The sequence below is a fragment of the Lepidochelys kempii genome, chromosome 18, assembly GCF_965140285.1.
Source record: "Lepidochelys kempii isolate rLepKem1 chromosome 18, rLepKem1.hap1, whole genome shotgun sequence".
Taxonomy (NCBI): domain Eukaryota; kingdom Metazoa; phylum Chordata; order Testudines; family Cheloniidae; genus Lepidochelys; species Lepidochelys kempii.
In genome coordinates, this window is record NC_136397.1 from 17,961,303 (window position 1) to 17,981,289 (window position 19,987).

Here is a 19,987-nt window from a genome sequence, read left to right on the forward strand (position 1 = left end):
CCATCCCTCCCAGCCCTAGTTATGTGGTAGATCAAATACAGTATCAAATAGTCTGAATTAGCTGGTGGCTCGGTGACTTTTCAGCCTCACCCAGTGAAAGAGAAATCCTGACTTTAAAGACAGTGGTTTGCAGTGTTTCTGTAGCCATGTTGGTCCCAGGATATGAGAGCCACAAGGTGGGTAATATCTGTTATTGGCCCAACTTCTGTTGGTGAGAGAGGGGAGTTTTCTCAGCTCTTCATCAGGTCTGGGAAAGGTACTCAGTGTCACAACTAAATACAAGGTGAAACAGATTGTTAAGCACAAGGAGTTAATGCATGTTGCAAGAGACCATTCAAGACGAAGTGGGAAATAAACACCCCTGTAGTCATTGGACAAGGAAGGGTTAGTGGATTACAGATTGTAATGAGACTTAAGCCAGTGTCTCCACTGAGTCCAGTACTGTTAGGCTACATCTACATGACAGCTTGTGTCGGCGTACTTTGTCATTCAGGGAGGTGGGTGAGTAAACCACTCCCTGACATAAGCACCGGTGTGCACAGGAGAGCTTCTCCCGTTGCCATAGCTACCTCCGCTCGCAGAGGTGGTTTAGAGCATCTTCACCAGACGCGCTGGATGTGTAGACAGCTAGCCAAGTTATGAATTTAATCTCCGAGGCTCGTCTTTTGAAGGTGCTGTGCAGGTTTCCACTGAGGATGAGGGCTGAGAGATCAGCTATGGAGTGATCATTTTGTGAAAAGTGTTCACCCACCGATGACAGGTCTTTTATCCTTTTTGTGTGTGGGTTCATTCAAGAGTGCAGCGATTTTTCTGGTTTCACCCACATAGTTCTTGTTGGGGCATTTGATGTACCGGATGAGGTATACCATATATTGTGATTGGCATGTGTAGGACCCCTGGATGTTGAAAGATGCGGGAGGGGCGGTATTGATCATTATAGCTGTGGAGATAATGTCTGCAGGTTTTGCATCTGTTGTCATGGCATGGTCTGATGCCACTTTGAGTTGTCCTGGTCTGTGAGGAGTTTGCTTCTGATGATGAGCATGGCGAGGATTGGGGGTTTTGGTCCCCATCAAGTGTGGGTTGTAATTGTTTGCTACCCCATATGGGTTCCAGTGTGGGGTGGCAGGTGACAACCAGCGGTGTGTGGTCAGTGTTTTTTTTCCCTATTGAAGCAGGTTCTTTCTGGGTATCTGGGTGGCCCATTCCATGATGCGATCTACTTCTCGGGCGGAGTGTCCTGGTTTAGTGAAGGCAGTTTTAAGTGTGTGTGTGTGTGTGTGTGTGTATTCTGGACTTTCCCCTCGGAGCATATTCTGTGGTATCTGAGTGCCTGGCTGTAGCTAACAGAATTCTTGGTGTGTTTGGGGTGGTTACTGGATCTGGGGCAGTGATGCGTGGCTGTACGGTTCCATGAAGCTGATCATGATGTCCAGGAAGTTGATGCAGGTGCGGGAGAGCTCTAGAGAGAGTTTCATGGTTGGGTGGGTGGTTAGTGAAGTGGTGGAAATCCTGCATGGGTATTTAGGTTGTTATGCCATCTGAACCCAGCACATCTCAGAAATTGCCCCTCTTCTTGGGGTTAATGCAAAGATGAAGGGTTCTTTTTTCCCCCTTAGTGCCTCGCTAGTGCAGTTGGTCCAGCATGAGACTCTTAGTCTCAGGGTCATGGGTTTGAGCTCCCCGTGTTACTCTCCTCTTCCCCCCCACCCCACCCCCTTCCTCTTTCACAGAGCATCACATCAGATTTCACCAGCCAGCAAAAAGCTGAAGCTGGCCTCTCCAGGAAAGTAGATTAAAAACTGAATGTGTTGCTACCGGCCCTTTAAACCCTGCCTTTAGAAGACGTTCCTCCTCCTTTTAACCATGCACTTGGCTCCCTGCCTCCAGGAGATGTGATTTCACACCCTGCTGCTTGCCGAATAGCCACCACACAGTTCTTAATCAGCCCAGAATGCAAAGGGAAAAAGGGGATGCCGGCTTGCTTTCAGCCGCTGAGCTCATCAAAGATTTAAATGCAGAGTCTTTGACAACTTCCCCAGCCTTAAACTGTCTTGTAATTAAGTTTAGTTAGCTGTCAATTCAGTGAATAAGTGATGCCCCCGGGGGAGATGGCACCTGCCTGGCAATTTGTAATGCTCTGGGCAGGGATGGGATGGCATTTCCCAGCTAAGGTTATCTCCCATCCATGAAATAGCATGAGTTATGAGCTAATGGTGCTTTGTTAAAACGATATTTTCTATCAGAGAGCGAATCTGGGGCCAGATGGATCAGTGAGTGATCAATCACTCCCAGCCATTGCCACTGCTGTCTGAACCTTCTTCCAGGCATAATAGCATCACATCTGCAAGATGGATTGATAATTTGGTCATCTATCTATTCCCTTCCGCCAGCCGTTCTAGCTTTAGTTCTAGTTTTGATAAAAAATCCATCACTCCAGGTGGAGAATCACAAGCTGTGAGCCTTGGTTCTGACTAAAAGAACAGGAGTCCTTGTGGCACCTTAGAGACTAACCAATTTATTTGAGCATGAGCTTTCGTGAGCTACAGCTCCCTTCATCGGATGCATCCTGTGGAAAGTGTAGAAGATCTTTTTATACGCACAAAGCATGGAAAAAATACCGCCCCATACCCCACTCTCCTGCTGGTAATAGCTTATCTAAAGGGATCAGTCTCCTTACAATGTGTATGATAATCAAGGTGGGCCATTTCCAGCACAAATCCAGGGTTTAACAAGAACATCTGGGGGGGGGGGGGGAAACAAGGGGAAATAGGTTACCTTGCATAATGAACCAGCCACTCCGTCTCTATTCAAGCCTAAGTTAATTATATCCAATTTGCAAATGAATTCCAATTCAACAGTTTCTCGCTGGAGTCTGGATTTGAAGTTTTTTTGTTGTAATATCGCAACTTTCATGTCTGTAATCGTGTGACCAGAGAGATTGAAGTGTTCTCCGACTGGTTTATGAATGTTATAATTCTTGACATCTGATTTGTGCAGCCCGCCCCAAATCATAAGCTTTTTTTTACGGAAAGAGATCCTTCCAAGAGGTATGAACTTGAGCTGGTCAGGAAATTTGACATCCCTCCCCTGAGAGAAACAATTTCAAAGAAAACAAAAAATGTTTTTGTACAAATTGTTCAGGTTTTTGACACAATTTAAAAAAAAATTTTTTTTAGTACCTGAACATTTTTAGGTTCATGGGTTTTCATTGAAAACCCAGAAATTGATGATGTTTTTGTGAAAACTTCCAGTTTTTAAAAAAATTCATTTCTCACCAAAAAATGTTTTGTAGGAATTTTTTTGCCCTGTTCTAATATAAACTATGTCACAGCCCCATTGCTATGGGAGCGTTAAGTCCACATAAGGATGAGTTGGGCCAAGAGATTTTTTTTTTCTTGCCTTTCTGGAAGAATGATCTGTCACAACTGTCATTAAAATGAACAAATCAGCAGAGGCACTAGGGATTGCATGGGGCTAAAGAGACTGAACCATCCACTTCTCAATCCAGCATGGGCAATTAGGTTAGACGTTAGGAAACACGTCTAACACGAAAGAGAGTTAAGCACTGGAACAGATTACTTGGGGGGGTTGTGGAATTTCCATCATTTTTTTAAGGTATTTAAGGTTAAGGTTTTTCAGAACAGGCTGGACAAACGCCTGTCAGGGATGGTCTAGATAATACTTAGTTCTGCCTCAGTGCAGGGGACTGGAGTAGCTGACTGATCGAGGTCTCTTCCAGTCCTACATTTCTGTGGTTCTCTTCTAATGCTGAGACCCGGCCATATTATCATGGGCTGCCCCTGTTCTGTGGCTAAGTAGCAGCCTTCTGTCTCCAGGCTGTCAGCAGCAGGGTGCTGGATTTGGATTTCCCCGCAGTTGTGGCTGTTGTGGGTTTGGGGCTTGAGCCCCAGAAGCAACTGGGAAGTGCTACAGGGTTGGGACCCAGCATTGCATGGGAACCCATCTGTGTTTATTTGATGATAATGAATCCTCCCCAACTAACTTGTGCGGAGGGAAAGCTCCAGGGGGGATAACAGCTAGGGGACCACCATGGGGGTGTCCTGTCTTAGGCTGGTTTCAGAGTAGCAGCCGTGTTAGTCTGTATTCGCAAAAAGAAAAGGAGGACTTGTGACACCTTAGAGACTAACCAATTTATTTGAGCATGAGCTTTCATGAGCTACAGCAAACTTCATCAGATGCATTCAGTGGAAAATACAGTGAGGAGATTTATATACACACAGAACATGAAAAAATGGGTGTTACCATACACACTGTAAGGAGAGTGATCACTTAAGATGAGCTATTACCAGCAGGAGACTGGGGGGGCGGGGGGAACCTTTTGTAGTGATAATCAAGGTGGGCCATTTCCAGCAGTTAACAAGAATGTCTGAGCCTAAGTGAGATGAAGTGATGAACGATCCGATGAAGTGAGCTGTAGCTCATGCTCAAATAAATTGGTTCGTCTCTAAGGTGCCACAAGTACTCCTTTTCTTTGAGCCTAAGTTAATTGTATCCAGTTTGCAATTATCCAGGATACAATTAACTTAGGCTTGAACAGAGACTGGGAGTGGATGGGTCATTACACAAAGTAAAACTATTTCCCCATGTTTATTTCCCCCCACCCCCTCGTTCCTCAGATGTTCTTGTTAACTGCTGGAAATGGCCCACCTTGATTATCACTACAAACGGTTTCTTTCCCCCACTCCCCTCCTGCTGGTAATAGCTCATCTTAAGTGATCACTCACCTTACAGTGTGTATGAAAACACCCATTTTTTCATGGGGTGTGTGTGTGTGTGTGTATATATAAATCTCCTCATTGTATTTTCCACTGAATGCATCCGATGAAGGGAGCTGTAGCCCACGAAAGCTTATGCTCAAATAAATTGGTTAGTCTCTAAGGTGCCATAAGTCCTTCTTTTCTTTCTGTCTTAGGCTGCGGTTCAACTGAAAATAGCTTCTTAACTTCCCCGGGAAAGGGGGCAGCAAAGGAGGCGAGGCATGCGGCTGTGACCCCCATCACTGAGCAAGCATGGGCTTGTGAGGCCAAAGACCACGTCTCTTCCAGGCCCTTAGGACAGGGCAAGAGCGGCGCATGCAGTGCCTTCCATTGCAGCATCTCAATGCCGTTCCATCCTTTGCAGCTGGACGGTGAGGAGGGGCTGCTCGTGCCAGAGACATTCCTCATGGGGCTGTCTTGGCCGTCTCATAGCAAAACCATGTCCAAGGGCTTGTTTACTGATTGGGCAGCTCTCTGCAAGCAGCTTGCCTTGATTTCATTAGGCATGTAGGTCTGCTGCTTGTTAGCTGGCGGAAGGGTTTCCTCCTCTCTCGGACGCCCGTCTGCAAAGCATCAACCAGCCTTGGTCTTGACTCCCATGTTACTGTGCTTAGGTATTAGAAACCAGCCCAGTTGTACAGCCCCTAGCACAACAGGGCCTGGGGCTCCTAGGTGCTAGCACCATACGAATAACACTTCACTTCCTGCTCCTTAATGGCAGCAGATCATGGCTGGGGGAAAATGTCCTGTCTGGGACAATACTCAGGCCCAGCTGCCTCTAAAAGAGGTGTAGGAAACACTGCAGAAGGCTGTCATGGCATAACTGGCCCCTAGGAAAAGATTTCTCTCCATCCCCATTGGAGATCAGCTCATGCTGTAGGGTTTATAAACCTTCCAAAGCTCTGTTCTTACTCCTTATTTCTTGTGACTGGATATTCTTGTCGTCCATATAAATGTCCAATCCTGCTAAGCTCTTAACCTCTGTGATAGTTTGTAGCACGGCCCAGATCCATACGGAAATGGGCATCTCTACTACTTGCAGAGTTTCTTGCTCCGGGGCAGCTTGCTCACAAGGGAGTCCAAGAGATCAGAGCCACCAGCAGAGATACAAGGGCTCTGTACGTTGTGCAGAGAGAGCAAACTATCCTCATGTTCCAGAGCAGTGAGACAGCCTGGGTTAACCACTAATTCCTCGCAGGATATGCATTCCGCTTGCTAATATCCTCCACGTGGCAGATTCTTCTTGGCGGTGGAGCCCTGCAATAGTCCCAGGGCTCTGAGCAGCGCTGCTAGAAGGTTCAGCATAACAAAGACATGCCAGGGCTAACTGCTTTATTTGTTTTCAATGCAGCCCAAAAAGCTAGCGTCAACCAGTGCAACCTCCTGGTCTTCCCTTCCTCCTATAGGCGGCACGTGCCCAATGTAACGCTGCAAAGGGCTTTGTGCTTCCAGGCCTGCCAACCCCACGGGCAAAGGGGTGTTGTGGATTTGCGGGAGGAAAGTCCCAACTTCATTGGGCGCTGCTGCTTGCTCAGGGGCAGCTGTGTTGGGTGCGAGGGCCTGAATTGCGATTTTTGCACACTTAGGGTTAACAATGCTGTGCATGGATAAGGGCATCTGCCCACAACCATGGGGCTTTGCAGGGGCAAAGGGACCTGTGCTCATTTTCGCAGACGTGCTGAAAATCTGGCCTGCCACGTCTGAGCAAGGTCCATGCAACAAGGTGCTTTCCAGCTCTCTTCACGGAGGCTGGAGCCAGGCCCACTCTGGAGAGATGCTTCTGTGCTACAGAGTAAAGACAGTACCATTGGGCCTCATCTGATTGGAGCAGCTCTGAGTGAGCCAGGGATACCACAAGATCCCAAAGAGCAAAAAAAAAAACCTTTTCTAAATAGTCACAGCTCGCTGTGGTTTCTTTTGCAGCATCGCAGCCCTTGGAGTCCCTGTGGCTCGTTCCTCATTATGCCTGCATTAAGCATTCCCAACTAACCGGCTTCTCATTCAAGCTGCACATGGCTGGGAAGGTGGCTTAGGTTTATTGCCTGTCCCTGAGTGCCTTCACTGTGACCCATCGCGGATGGAAGAATAGAACAGAGACTAGTACTGGCTCCCGCAGCCAAGAAAAGTCGAAGCAGGGAGGAGTCTGCTCTGACAAGCTAGTTTATAGCAGCAGGCCCACAGCAGCTTAGTGGGAACCTAGTGGATTGGATCGAAGTGGAGCTCTGACTGCTGGGACCTGTATCTTCCCACCAAACGCCACCTCCATATTAGCCTTGGGATGTGTTCTGTTAACCCCGTGTTTGTGGCAATAGCTACCAGCACAGAGTGATCGCTGTGGGTGGGGCGAGGAGGTGTCAATGATCATTATTGCTTTGGTTGGTGCTGGGAAACACCATCCCTTCACTTGATTCCTTTTCTCCCTCCTTCCCCGTAACACCCTGGTCTTTAATACCACACACCTCTTACTAGAAGCATGGTCTCCTAAAGAGCTGGTGATGGGCTCAGACAATGCTGTCTCCATGAAGCGAAATGGTCCCCTTCCGTTGTCATGGTGGGAGCTTACAGGCTGATATTACATGCTGCAATTGGGCACGCCCCTGAGATCTGCAACAGATGGCAACACCCACTTAGCTCAGACTTAGCCCTCCAGCCCTTGTTCCTCTTTCAATGTCTCTCTCCCCTGTGGAGAACCAGCTGGAAAAATCTTCCCATGTTCTTGGCTTCTTCCTAACCTCCAGTGTGTCCTTTAGTGAAGGTACCAGCTCCTATTAATCACTTTCAGTACCAGCAACCGGCCTTCATTCTCCCGCCTGTGTGTGGTTTTTCCCGTGTTTCTGCTATATCTGGAGGCTCTGAATTTCTTCTCTGCAGGGGTTGGTTTTTTCCTCCCCACTCTTTGATTTCACATATGGTCTCATCTGAGCCTGAGTCATCTGTGCCCCCGAGCTGCCTGCCGAAGCAGGTCTAACAAATACATGCTCCAACATCTCACCAGGGGAAAAGACCCAGATGAATTGTTCAATGTGACTTGACTGCTCCAAGTTGTTCCAAACAAAGCCATGTACAGGAGAAAATCTCCAAGGCAGGAGGAGAGTAATACCTAGTCCATCTTATGGTCAAAGCACTTAATGAATCCAACTGAAGGGAACTAAGTGAGGGCCTGGTTCTGCTCACACACCCAGTTAAATCAAGAGTAACGCTCATGAATTGACACTGGGATAAGTAAGAGGAGAATCGGACCTATTTGTCAAATGGGGAAGCAGAGGCAGAGAGGCTGTAATTTTCAATGCCAATTGCACTCCAAACATCCATTGAAAATCTTAGCCCCAGCAGCTCCAAGGAGTGTCCCCCAGCAGCAGACTCAACCTTATAACATTCTATTTCTTAGGCCTGTGCTTAAACCACCAAGAGAGCGGATCTGCAGAGTTTTCTCTGGACACCTATAACAATGGTGAAGCCATCTTGCGTTCATTTGAGAGGCGGGGAGAGACCCTGATCACTGGGATGTGGCTGAGTGAGCATATCTGAGTGTGTGAATGGATTGGTTTTATGGAAACCGTTATAAATCCTCTGCCCACAAGGAGGACGCAGTTGCTTTGTGTGTGTGTTTAACTATATACATATATTACCACTCACTCTAAGGCCAGGGCATGCGTATTAGCAGAGGCTTCTGTTAGAGAACAAACCTCTTCCATTATTCAATATGCTGCCGCTGGACAGATAATGCTGGAGAAAGACATAGCAGAGGTACTGATCACCACCACTGTGATATCTCAGGGCCAACACACTCTGTGAGGCCAGGGGAGTGACACTGACTAGAAGCCGCCTCCCTATGTTTGGAATAACCTGCTTCCTTTTAAAAAGATTCCCTCTCTGCAAAAGTTTGGAAAGAACCAGACAGATGCAAAACATGCAAAAAACTATTTTACTGACAAACAGCAAAGGATGGGCTTGGTTTCAGGCGGCTAAATCGATCACCTATTACACAAACATTATCGAAAGGGAAGGCTCGGCTGAAATACATTCACTCGTTGACTTCCCCCCCATCCCACCCCCCCAAAAAATCACAGTGTGCCCCCTGCCCATAAAGCTTGCTGAAGCTTTCACTAGGAGCTGCTCACCCTCCCCTTCACTCAGCGCAGAAACAGCACAGCTCCGAGCCCAACGTCCAGGAGAATACGAAATACAGATGACATTCATTTATGCAAGCGCATCAAAAAGAAAATTAGCCATTATTGCTTTTCAGATCGCAAGAGAGATTATTGCAGGATTAAATCCATAAAAGCATAATCTCTCTCTGTCTCTCAGGAAATACCAACGTAGGCTGAGCCTACTTCTCTCTTTGATGTGTGCAAAATTGTTTTTGGGTGTAGAAAACAGGTCGAACGGGACTACAAATTGAGGGAAGTATTACTTCAAGTTTTGCTACAGTGTCCCCATAGTGGAGCGTTATTAGAACTGCCTTGATCCTGTAAGAGACTCTGCTGCCTTAGTCATTGTGAAGGAAGGGTGCTTAGCACCTCACAGGATTGAGGCCTTTGGGGTGACACTAATCACTCATGGTGCCTGCATCGTTTCTTAGCATAAATCACAGTGCTCTGCTTGAAGAAGGGAACAAAATGAGCGACCACAGTTAAAAATAAATATGGCCATAGAATGGAGGATCGTATGGAAAACATAGCATGTAATACAAATGGGAACGCCTACACACACCAACCCAGGGAGAAATTAACTCACGCTTTTACCCAGACAGAAACAGCAACACGACTGGAATCTTACCAGAACGCAATGAACTGACAGCTCAGCATCACAGCACCTCTTAAACTTCCTTTCCTGCACTCCCCGCTCCTGCCCTAGGTATTGAAACACAAAAACGCCACCCCGGGCATGCATGCATTGCAGCCCCAGCGTTTTCCAATAGCTCGCCTACAGCTCAGAGCCGTTTCCTGGCTCACTGAATCAGACCAGCGGGGTCTGCAGCATCAAGACCGGTCGTGAATGTGTGTTTTCAAAAGTGCCTAAGTCCCATTGACTTTCAGTGAGACTTAAGCTGTGATGGGAGGCCACTGGCATTTGACACCCCAGGTTAATGAGAGCTGCTGTAAGCAGGGTTCGATGAGAGCCTGCCCATCTGATGTCTACACGGCAAGTTGGCTTTTAACTCTGGTTTGCCAACGCTCGTGTAACTCAAGCTGCTCACCTCAGTTAAAAGCCAAGTGGCTGTGTCTTTGCCCCCCCCCCCTTTTCTTTTGGCCGTGTAGACGTAGCCTCAGCCTGCCCCTGGCACTAGCATGTATTAACAGGAGTGTTGTGTGTAAGACACGGCAGGGATCTGTCCTGCTCTATGGGGTCCTGGCCAGGCCCCAGCTGGTTTCATACTGTCTAGTTTTGAGTGCCATGCTTTAGGAAAGAGGTGGACAAATTGCAGAGGAAAGCAACAAAAATGACAACAGAAAACCTGACCTAGGAGGAGAGGTTAAACAACTGGAGCGCCCTTAGTCCCCCTGAAAAGAGACCTGAGGCTGGACCTGATAGTGGTCTTCAAGCATGTTAACGGCTGTCGTAAAGAGAACTATGAGCATTTGAGCTCATGGCCACTGAAAGTAGGACAAGAAATAATGGGCGTAATCTGCAGCAAGTGCAATTTAGGTCAGCTAGCAGGAAAAGCTTTCGAACTCTTAAGGGCAATTATGCTCTGCAAGGGAGGGTGTGGAAGCCCCATCATTGTAATTAGAGAAACACGTCAGGGAGGCTCTAGGTTTAGTTGAGCCTGCCTGACTGTGGGAGGCTGGACTGGATGTCAGCTCTAGGGCGCTTCCAGCCCTGCATGTCTATGAGTCTATGAAATAGCTGCATAATTTCCTTAGTGTACACAAGGTTTTAAAGCAGCTGCTCCAGAATGCTCTTGACTCCCTCTTCAAGCTCCCATCCTGAAAGCCTCCCCAACATGCCCCCTCACAAAAAACACAGTTAATGCAGAGGCAGCATTGCCTAGTGGATAGAGTACTCAACTGGGCTCAATGTCCCAGCTCTGCCCTTGAGCTGCTGGGGCACTTGGGGCAAGTCACTTCCCTCTGCCTCTCTTTTGCCACCATTTAGGCTCTGAGCTCTTTGAGGGGAGAACTGTCACTTCCTGGCGCAATGGGGCTCTGATTTCTGCTGGGCTGGCCCCCTACTATTTTAGTGTAAGGGAATGAGATCACACCCTTTCCCCCCGAGGGCCAGTGCGACTGAGAAAACGGTGATACCCATGAGATATGGGTCTTGTGCTGGTGCTCAGCCCAGACCTGAATCCCCCATCTGGTTTCTTAACGGATACTTTAGGCATTTCTTTTCCCTCTGTAGTGAAGACTTGTGCATAGAACTAAGGTGTCAAAACCCTCCCTCATATTATATCTAACTCCCCTAGTGCTGTTCTGCAGTAGAGCTCAAAGCACTTTATAAAGGAGGTCAGTATCATCACCCCCATTTCACAGATGGGGAAACTGAGGCACAGGGCAGTGACTGGCTTTGCCCAAGGTCACCCACCAGGACTGGGGTACAGCTGAAAATAAAACCCTGCTTGCCTGAGTGCTCTAACCAATAAGGCACCACATCGCCCTGGTGCAGCACCATTAAACCCATTGCCTGATACTTCTTCCTAACCTATAAGCCGCCAAGCTCAGCAGAAACCAAACCTGATGTCAGGAAGGGTGATGATGATGTCAGAGGGGGAAACTAAACAAAAGGAGTGGATTGGCTTGTCAGGAACAAAGACCTGCCTGTGTCAAGTATGGGTCTTTAAGCCTAAAGAAAGAAGTAAGAGAAAGAAAGCCCAGAACTAGGGATGGGCAGAACTGAGTCTAAATACCATGATCTGCAGGGATTTCATTGAGGAGCTGGGGACTAGTCCATAGATCTGGGCACAGGAGGCTTGACTTTAAAGAGGGGCTGCTGGCAGACTTTGGGGGACGTCAGCAGGCCCGTCTCCTTTGCTAAAGCCCTTACAGGAGCATGCCTCTGTTCTTTATTGAAAGTGGTAGAATCACAGGGCCTCTTGGTCTGAAATTACAGGGGAAAATGTTAGTTCCAATCCCTGCTCTTGAGATCAAATGCAGAGAGACAGTTTTAAGCTCCGTCTGCTCTAAAAATAGCCCCTCCTGAGGCTGCAGAAAATTCCCCTTCTGCCGAAACCTTCTCCAAAGCAGCTGCTTCATGAGCACTAAGCTGCATGCAGCGCTACCCAGGCCCCGTCCCTCTGTAGCTGCCATCACAGGCTACACGCTAATCTTGCTGCCCAGGCTTCCCCATTCCCTAGGACCCACCTGCTCTTTACCCACCCTGAGCCCTGCTTTGCAGACGTTCCTTACTACCTAGGCCCCCCACTTCTCGCTGTCTGTGGTTTTTAGACTGGATCAGAGGCAAGAGCACAACGAACAAGCCACTATTATTACACTTCAGACAATTAAATGAGGAAAAACACCCCACACAAACATCCAGGCAGAAGCAAAACAGACACGTGCACGGGGAAGGGGGACGCCAGGACAGGAGACGTCACAAACAGCTGAGCTGCAAGCAACAGTAACGGGCTCAACTGGACAACAGAACACTAGCCCACACACTCAGACGGCGGCAGTCAAGGCCAGGGAAGACCAGCACTGGGGATGGGATGGGCCTCGATTCTGCGCCATCAAAACGCTTTGGAATTTCCACCCCGTTAATGCTCATTGGGTTGATACTGGGGGGGGGACCACAGGGGCTCTTAAAAAAACAAACCACCAAAGAACCAGCACTCTTTTACCTAATGCTTCTCTGGAGCTGCCTGGGAGCGCTGCCTCGGCAGAAAAAGTCCGGCGCGGCCATGCCATTAGGAGTGCCTGTAAACCCGGAGGCTAGGCTGGCTGCTGCCGCTCTGCAGGCTTGAATGTCACCATTCGGTTCCCTAGGGCCCAACATTCACGAAATGCCCAGCTGTAGCACAGGTTTTCCCCTCCTGGGAGTGGGCCCTGGTCCGACCGCTGTTATGTTACACTGGGGGAAATCTGGAGTCGCTCTAGTGATGGTCATGGAACCCCCCACCCCGGGAAACCACTGGGAGAAGCGAATCAGGCCAACAAAGTCATGTGGGTGCAACATACGTAAGAACGGCCCTGGAGGCGGTGAATTCACACCTGTGCAGAGGCTCCACCCAGCAACCTCCGGGCATAAGGGGTGCACCGACCTTTTTGCATAGAGGTGCCTGTGGCCCAGCTGCTTTTTGCTGAATATGCCTGTTGCAAAGTGCATTAAATTCACTGCGTATTGCCACTGCCTGCAGCGGCCGGGAGGGGGGGTGGGGGTCAAACCCTGTGCTGTGAGGATGTGCTCTTTTCCACGGCGTGAGGCTTAGCCAGGTTTGGGCATCACGCCCACAGCCTGCCGTTGCTCAGGGAGGGCTGTGGGGTGAGCGGGGGGGGGGGGGGGGGGGGAACTAAACTAGTCTGTGTATGGAAAAGAGGCCAGATGGAAAATGGACACAGCCCCGTGCATGGTGAAGGATTTCGCTTCCTCTGGGCGAGAGGCAGGACCTGGCCTGAAACTCGCACACGGCTGGAGCAGCGTGAGCCATCCCTGGGCACTTTTCATTGGTAAGTGGCGTTGCGCGTGAAACAGCAACACAAAGTCAAAGTGCAGAGCAGAACTACAGTTCTAATGCAGCCTGGCCTGGGATCACCTAGTTCCGCTCACTGCTGTGGCAGGCTCCCTGTGGCAGGCTGATGTAAAGCTCATTTTCTTCCACAGGGCTGCTTTACATATTAAAAAAAATGAAAGGCAGATCCTCGGGCTGTGTACACTGGCATCATAGAATCACAGAGTTAGAAAGTCCCGCCCGGGTCATCTAGTCTAACCCTCTGTCCAGACACAGGATTTGTTGTGTCTAAATCATCCAAGACAGCTTGCTAGCCAATCTCTATTGACGGCAAGGGGCCAGCTCCTCAGCTGAAGTCAATGCCAGTTTACACCAGCTGAGGATTTAGCCCATAAGGCCCAATTCACAAGAGTCATTTCACCCACCCCGGCTGTAACACCCTTTGCCTTGGAAAGGAGCTTCTCTCAACCAAACACTTCCAAGTGCCTACAGCCAGGAAGCCTTAAATGACAAACGCACAAGCACCGATGTGGATCAGCTGGCCACGTATTTTCCAACCAGACAGGAGGTGTGACTACAAGGCCAGATGTGCTATGAAATATCGAAGCTCTGGGTCTGCGTTTTGTTTTCTAAATTAAACTGGTCGCAGACAGAGGAAGCCAATTAAAAATAAGACAAAGGGGGTTTTTGTGTGTGTTGGTTTCTTTTTTCCCCCACCCAGACATTGCAATCAAGACCGAGGCGGGTTCACACAGAATCCAAGAATTCACAGAAGGGACATTCATTTTTCCCGGTACGGTTCAACACGTTTTTTTCCTCTGCCCTTTAAACTCAAGCCCACTAAATACTACAACAGGCCCTCATTAGAAATTAGTGTTATACAGGACTCGCCCTTCAGGTCTTGGGGCCGGCCCCTCGCCCCTTACTCACAGTAGGAGCGGGGAGTCTCCAGGGCCTACTCCCACCTCTGCCACTGACTCACTGGCACAGCCCTTCTCTGTGCCTCAGTTTCCCCTTTGGTCACATGGGGGTGATACATCACTTCCTCCCGGGGGTGCGGTGAACGACTGACAACATTTATATAGCAAGTGGTGGGCCTGATTTTTCCCCTTGCTTATGGGGGATGTAACTCCACTTATCTCCGTGAGTTTTATTCTCCTCTCTTGCCCTGGGAGCAACCCCATCCAAGGCCCTGGCTCCAATTCTCCTCTCATGCTGGTGTAAACACGGAGTGACAGCAGTGAAATCAATGGAGTGACACCAACATAAAACTGGTGCAAGGTGGAGCAGGATCAGCCCTCTTAAAATGCTAAAATCCCATTGGTTGGTGGGTGATTTCTTTGCAGCTTCCTAGGGGGCCTTTGCTTAAGGCAGGGTTCGCTGTAGACCAACAGGAAGAACAATTCATTTGTGTTTGTCTAGAACTTCATTGACCGCAAAAAATAAACAACTAAAAGCCAAAAGAAAAAGGGACACTGCACCTTGGAAACGCGCCAGCACGAGCCCCCATCCAAACCTGCGGCGGCATGAATCATCCTAAGAAAGGAAACATCATGGAGCAAAACAATTTGAAAGGCCTTCTAGCTCTCGACTGATCATCGTTAATGTCTTCTGAGAGCAGATCCCAAGGAGAACAGATTCCAAAAGAGGTACACTGAAGGTGCAGGAGAACTTCAAACAGTGGGGACAGGGATTTGGAAGTATAATGCAAATCTTTCCCCCTCCCCCCCCCCCCCCTTTTTTTTTTTTTTTTTTACATATCTACAGAAGTCTGACAATAAAACGATGAACACAGTGCAATGTCTTGGCTGCCTTGCAGCCAGAACTGGCTTAGTTGTGCATTCGCGGCGTGCCTCAGAATCACCCCGCCTAGGTAAATAAAATGGTGTCCTCCACTGTCTTCCATGGAGGAGTGAACTCACAGACGCTCCCCTAGAAGCCCAGTTCTAAAATGGCTTTGCAGCCTCTGGAGGGGAAGGCGTTTCTCAGAGGTGTCGGGGGCTGGGATGTCCGTTGTGGTACAGCTTCTGCTTGATGTGCACCATGTTCCCGGTGGCCTCCTCGTGCTGCCTGTGGTGACGTTTCCTGAACTCCTTCAAGTTACAAAATTTCGGAATCCAAGACCAAGAATTGTCTGGCAGGGGAAAGAAAAGAGAAAGAAGTGGTTAGTGGCTGAACGGGCCGTAAGCCATTGGTCAGGGCGGGTCATCCCCGGAGCCGGTGACAGCCTCAGCTGGAGAGCTTTGGCTCAGGTGACAGCAGATGATGCTTTTAGTTCGGGAGGTCTCGGGGTCAGGCCCCCCAGCATGTTGGCCAAGATGGCAACAGTGTGTGAGACATGCTGCGTAACTAGGGGACAGCACATCAGAAAGCAGGGGAGTGTATTTAGGGATAAGAGAAGCTGGCCCTTGAGTTCTAGTCCCGACTCAGCATCTGACCCATTGTGTGGCCTGGCAGCAAGTCGCGTCCTCTCTCCCCATGCCTCAGTTTCTCCATCTGAAAGCTGAGGCTAGTATTAGCGACTTGTATCACAAGAGGGAGTTTCAGAGTAACAGCCGTGTCAGTCTGTATTGGCAAAAAGAAAAGGAGGACTTGTGGCACCTTAGAGACTAACCAATTTATTTGAGCATAAGCTTTCGATGAAGTGAGCTGTAGCTCACAAAAGCTTATGCTCAAATAAATTGGTTAGTCTCTAAGGTGCCACAAGTCCTCCTTTTCTTTTTACAAGAGGGAGTAAAGGTGTATCACAGGTGAGCACTGGCGATCTCCAGTGGGGCAGTCCCAGCCCACCTCTGCCCTGCTCTCCTGAGCCCCCCCATGTCACATGTGTAACCCCTCAGGAGTCTCCCCAAACCCTGTACCCTCTTTGGGTACGGTGGGGGGAAAGATTTGTCCACAAGTGCTCTCAGATCCGTGGATAGCAGGGACTATATAAACAAAACAAGAAGTATTGTTTTAAAGCAAGGAGACTGCACTGCTCGGAGGACCCCATACCATGCTGGTCCTACGTTCTGGAGCAAGGTCCCTGCAGCCACAATGAAAAATTCTGCAGCAGTGGGTCTTTAAAGGTATTAAAGGATGCAATCAGCACCGTGGCCCCTGTATTCATTTTGATATTGACTTCCCTCTTTGGGTCAGTGTCAAAGGCAGTCATGGAGTGTGGGAGATGGACTATTAGCTGAAGAGTTCTGCTAAAATCACTCATCAGTGAAATAGTTGAACTCTCTTGACATTTAAACTATCAGCTGTAGGGTTCAGAGTCAACAGCCATTGAGAGGAATGGGATAGTTTATACTTTTCAAAGCAGCAGTTTCAGGCAGTTTGCAAACTCAGGAAGACAACCCACAAACAATTTACCCTTAGGACGTGTTTTCTTCACAATTGTAAAGCTAGACCTTTTTTCTTTTAAAAAAAATTTGAAAGCCAGGAGCGGAAGTGTGTGTGTGTGTGTGTGTGTGTGTGTGTGTGTGTGTGTGTACACACACGTACGCCTGGGGATACACAGAGGTCTTCCAGGGGGTACATCAACTCACCTAGGTATTTGCCTAGTTTTACAACAGGCTCCATAAAAAGCAGTAGTGAAGTCAGTACAGACTAAAATTTCCTACAGACAAGGACTTGTTCATAGTGCTCTGTAACCTATACACTGAAATGGAAGTACAATATTCATATTCCAATCGCTGTATTTTATCATTCTATGGTGAAAATGAGAAAGTAAACCATTTTTCAGTAACAGCGAGGCTGTGCCACTTTTGCATTTCTAGCTCTGATTTTGTAAGCAAGTAGTTATGAAGTGAGGTGAAACTTGGGGGTACCCAGGACAAATCAGACTCCTGAAAGGGGTATGGTCGTCTGGAAAGACGGGGAGGCATGATTCTAGGAAATAGGATTGGTCTTTAACCAAAACCAGCTCCAGCCCATCTCAGCGAACTCATCTTTTCCCTAAAAAGGACAGATCGCACCATCTCGGAAACCAGCTCACAGGCTGCCAGACAGGAGGTCTTTTCCTTCTAAAAATGCTCTCCAGCCAACCGCAAAGGGAACCCGGAATGCTATTAAAACGAAAGCCGAACATGATGCTTTACATTTCAAAGGCTTTAACTCGGTTTCCTTCTTATTATGGACCTTTAATACAAGGCTTTTAAGTGGTGGGTATGCCATGGTACTAAGCAGGCTGAGGACTCTGTACAGCAAACACTGACCCTCGTTCAAAGCTGTTGATGCTGGATGGCAACAGGGTCCTGTTAACACCTTTCACACTTAAGGGGCCATACATTGCATCTAAATTAATACAACAGTTCTAATCTCAGCCTCTCCCCCTCTTTGGGCAGGTCATTTAGTTGCTTTGTGCCCCAGTTTCCCCTCTGTAAAATGCGGCTCATGGTAATAATTACTCTTGGCTCACGAGTGGACTAATCAGTTGGCAAAATGCGGTGAAGCCGGAAAGCACCACACAACAGCAGCTGGAGATGTTCAGACCTCAGTGTGTCCTTGCACACTGGCTATTAGGAAAACCTTTTTCACTAGGAGGGTGGTGAAACACTGGAATGCGTTGCCTAGGGAGGTGGTGGAATCTCCTTCCTTAGAAGTTTTGAAGGTCAGGCTTGACAAAGCCCTGGCTGGGATGATTTCATTGGGTATAGGTCCTGCTTTTGAGCAGGGGGGTGGACTAGATGACCTCCTGAGGTTCCTTCCAACCCTGATATTCTATGATTCTATGATTCTACGATTCAAACACGGGGTTCATTTCATTTCCTGCTCTGCTACAGCCACTTTATTTCATTTTTAGTTTGCTTTTATTGGGCCATTTTTCTGTAACCCCCGGCCTGCCAGTGACAGAACCCCAGTCCAGCAATGGCTAAGAATTCTCAGCAATGGAGCTGCTTCATTATTCCAAGTGGAGCCAGTCCCCATGCGGGGTTCCCAGTGAAGGTGCCTGCTATGAAAGGCAGCCTGCCTTTCTCTGAAGAACCAACTTCGTCTGTAACCTCCCAGGAGAGCAAAGTGAACAGAGAGAGAACTGCCCCTCTCCACACTCCATTCGACTGAGCTCCCAACAGAAAAAGGCAGGTAGGACTAAAAACACTGTCCACCCGACGTGTGCAGCCTTAGGCGTTGCTGAGTCTCATGCTATTTGGTAATTTTCTTAAAGCCCCAGCGGCTGGAGTCAGGTGACAATCTCAGCTCTCTTTCCTTTTGTTTGAAAGGGGAAGTTTTTCACTTCCCTGGTTACAGAAAAGAGCTTGAAAACGGGACCCCTAAAGGCTCAGAAATCTCAGGTAGATGTTTTAGAAAATCTCATGACTGCAGGGGCCTGACTTGTGATTTTTCTGTTGAATGCTCAGAGTCAGAGATGCTGTTCCAAGGTAGGATAAACTGAGACAAACGCATGCACTGCCTGGCCGAGACGTGACACACTCTGGACACAGCCCTTCCCGGTTCCCAGTGAGGACTCTGGAACAGCCGAAGGACAAGCTGCCCCCACAGGGCCCAATTCAACGCTGCCCTTTTGCATCCCCTATGCTAGCACAAAGGAGTGCAGGGCAGAGGTCAACTCCTTCCCTTGCTAGTACCCCTGGAACACCTCTGGGCACAGCGGGATTCCAGGATGGGCCGATGAAGGCAGAGCGGATGGGGCCTGGGCAGCCCAGAGGGAAGTGGGGTGACTTTTCAGAATCCTTACACAGCACCCCCTGGGGCCATGGAAGTGGGGCTGCTGCTGTGCGAGGATCCCCACCAGCCCCCTCAGCTGATGAACAGTGATGGATCTGGCTCAGAGAATCCATCCCAGGTTTTATTCTAAGCCCTTCTGGGGCTTTGTGAGTCCCATCTAGCTGCACCCCTGCAAACTCCCAGGGGAGACTCTCTGCCCTGCTGGGAAGCCAGGGATTGGCTGCACTGGGGCAGGTCGCAGCTTTGCCTGACTCCCTGCAAGGCGTCAGGGCCAGATTACAGGAGGCCCCAAGCCAAGTCACTTCCAGTGGGACACCCCAGACTAAAGGGGTGCATTCTTGGAGACGAGCCATGTGCAGTTTGTTCAGGGGGGCAATCCACTGAGCAGGGCTCCTGCCTTCTTCCCCAAGCCTTTGCCAGGGGAGCTGTTATTCTGCTTCCAGAAGTTTGGAGGGCTCCTCTTTGCTGCGGGGGTGTCATTCTTTTGTTGTTGGGTTTTGGCTCTGCTTTGGTCCCCGAGCACTTTCCAGAGTAGCTGACCTCACTCAGCTCAAGCTCAGTGGGACAGCCAGGCCGGTGTGCTCCCCAGCTGCCCCCGCACAAACCACCCCTGAAACAGGCCAGGCAGATTCACATGGAAACACGCCCGCGCACAAACAGCTGTCTGCCTGTGTGCACACGCACGCACGCCCAAACACACACAGCCACCCCAAGCTCACTCACAGCCCCACGGTCACTTGCGTGTGTGCTCACGTGGACATGCCTAGACACACCCGCACGCGTACCGAACCACAGGCACACCCGCCCGGCTGCACAGAGACACACCGACACACAGAGCTAAGCCTGGGAGCATGCACAAATGCTGATTCACCAGACGCCCTGTGGGGGGCACTCACCCTCCCCCACAATGGAGCACAGGCTACCT

At 49.1% G+C, this 19,987-nt stretch overlaps 1 protein-coding gene across 3 annotated transcripts in view; it reads right to left on the reverse strand.

Moving 5' to 3' along the window:
- Positions 1-8,692: 8,692 nt before the first annotated feature.
- TMEM240 (transmembrane protein 240) overlaps positions 8,693-19,987 on the reverse strand; it is a 35,182-nt gene continuing 23,887 nt past the window's right edge. For all 3 annotated transcript variants that reach the window (XM_073317046.2, XM_073317044.2, XM_073317047.2), the window contains exon 5: positions 8,693-15,523. In XM_073317046.2, coding sequence (XP_073173147.1) covers positions 15,375-15,523 — 149 coding nt within the window. In that variant the 3' untranslated portion in view covers positions 8,693-15,374. The remainder of the gene's footprint in view (positions 15,524-19,987) is intronic.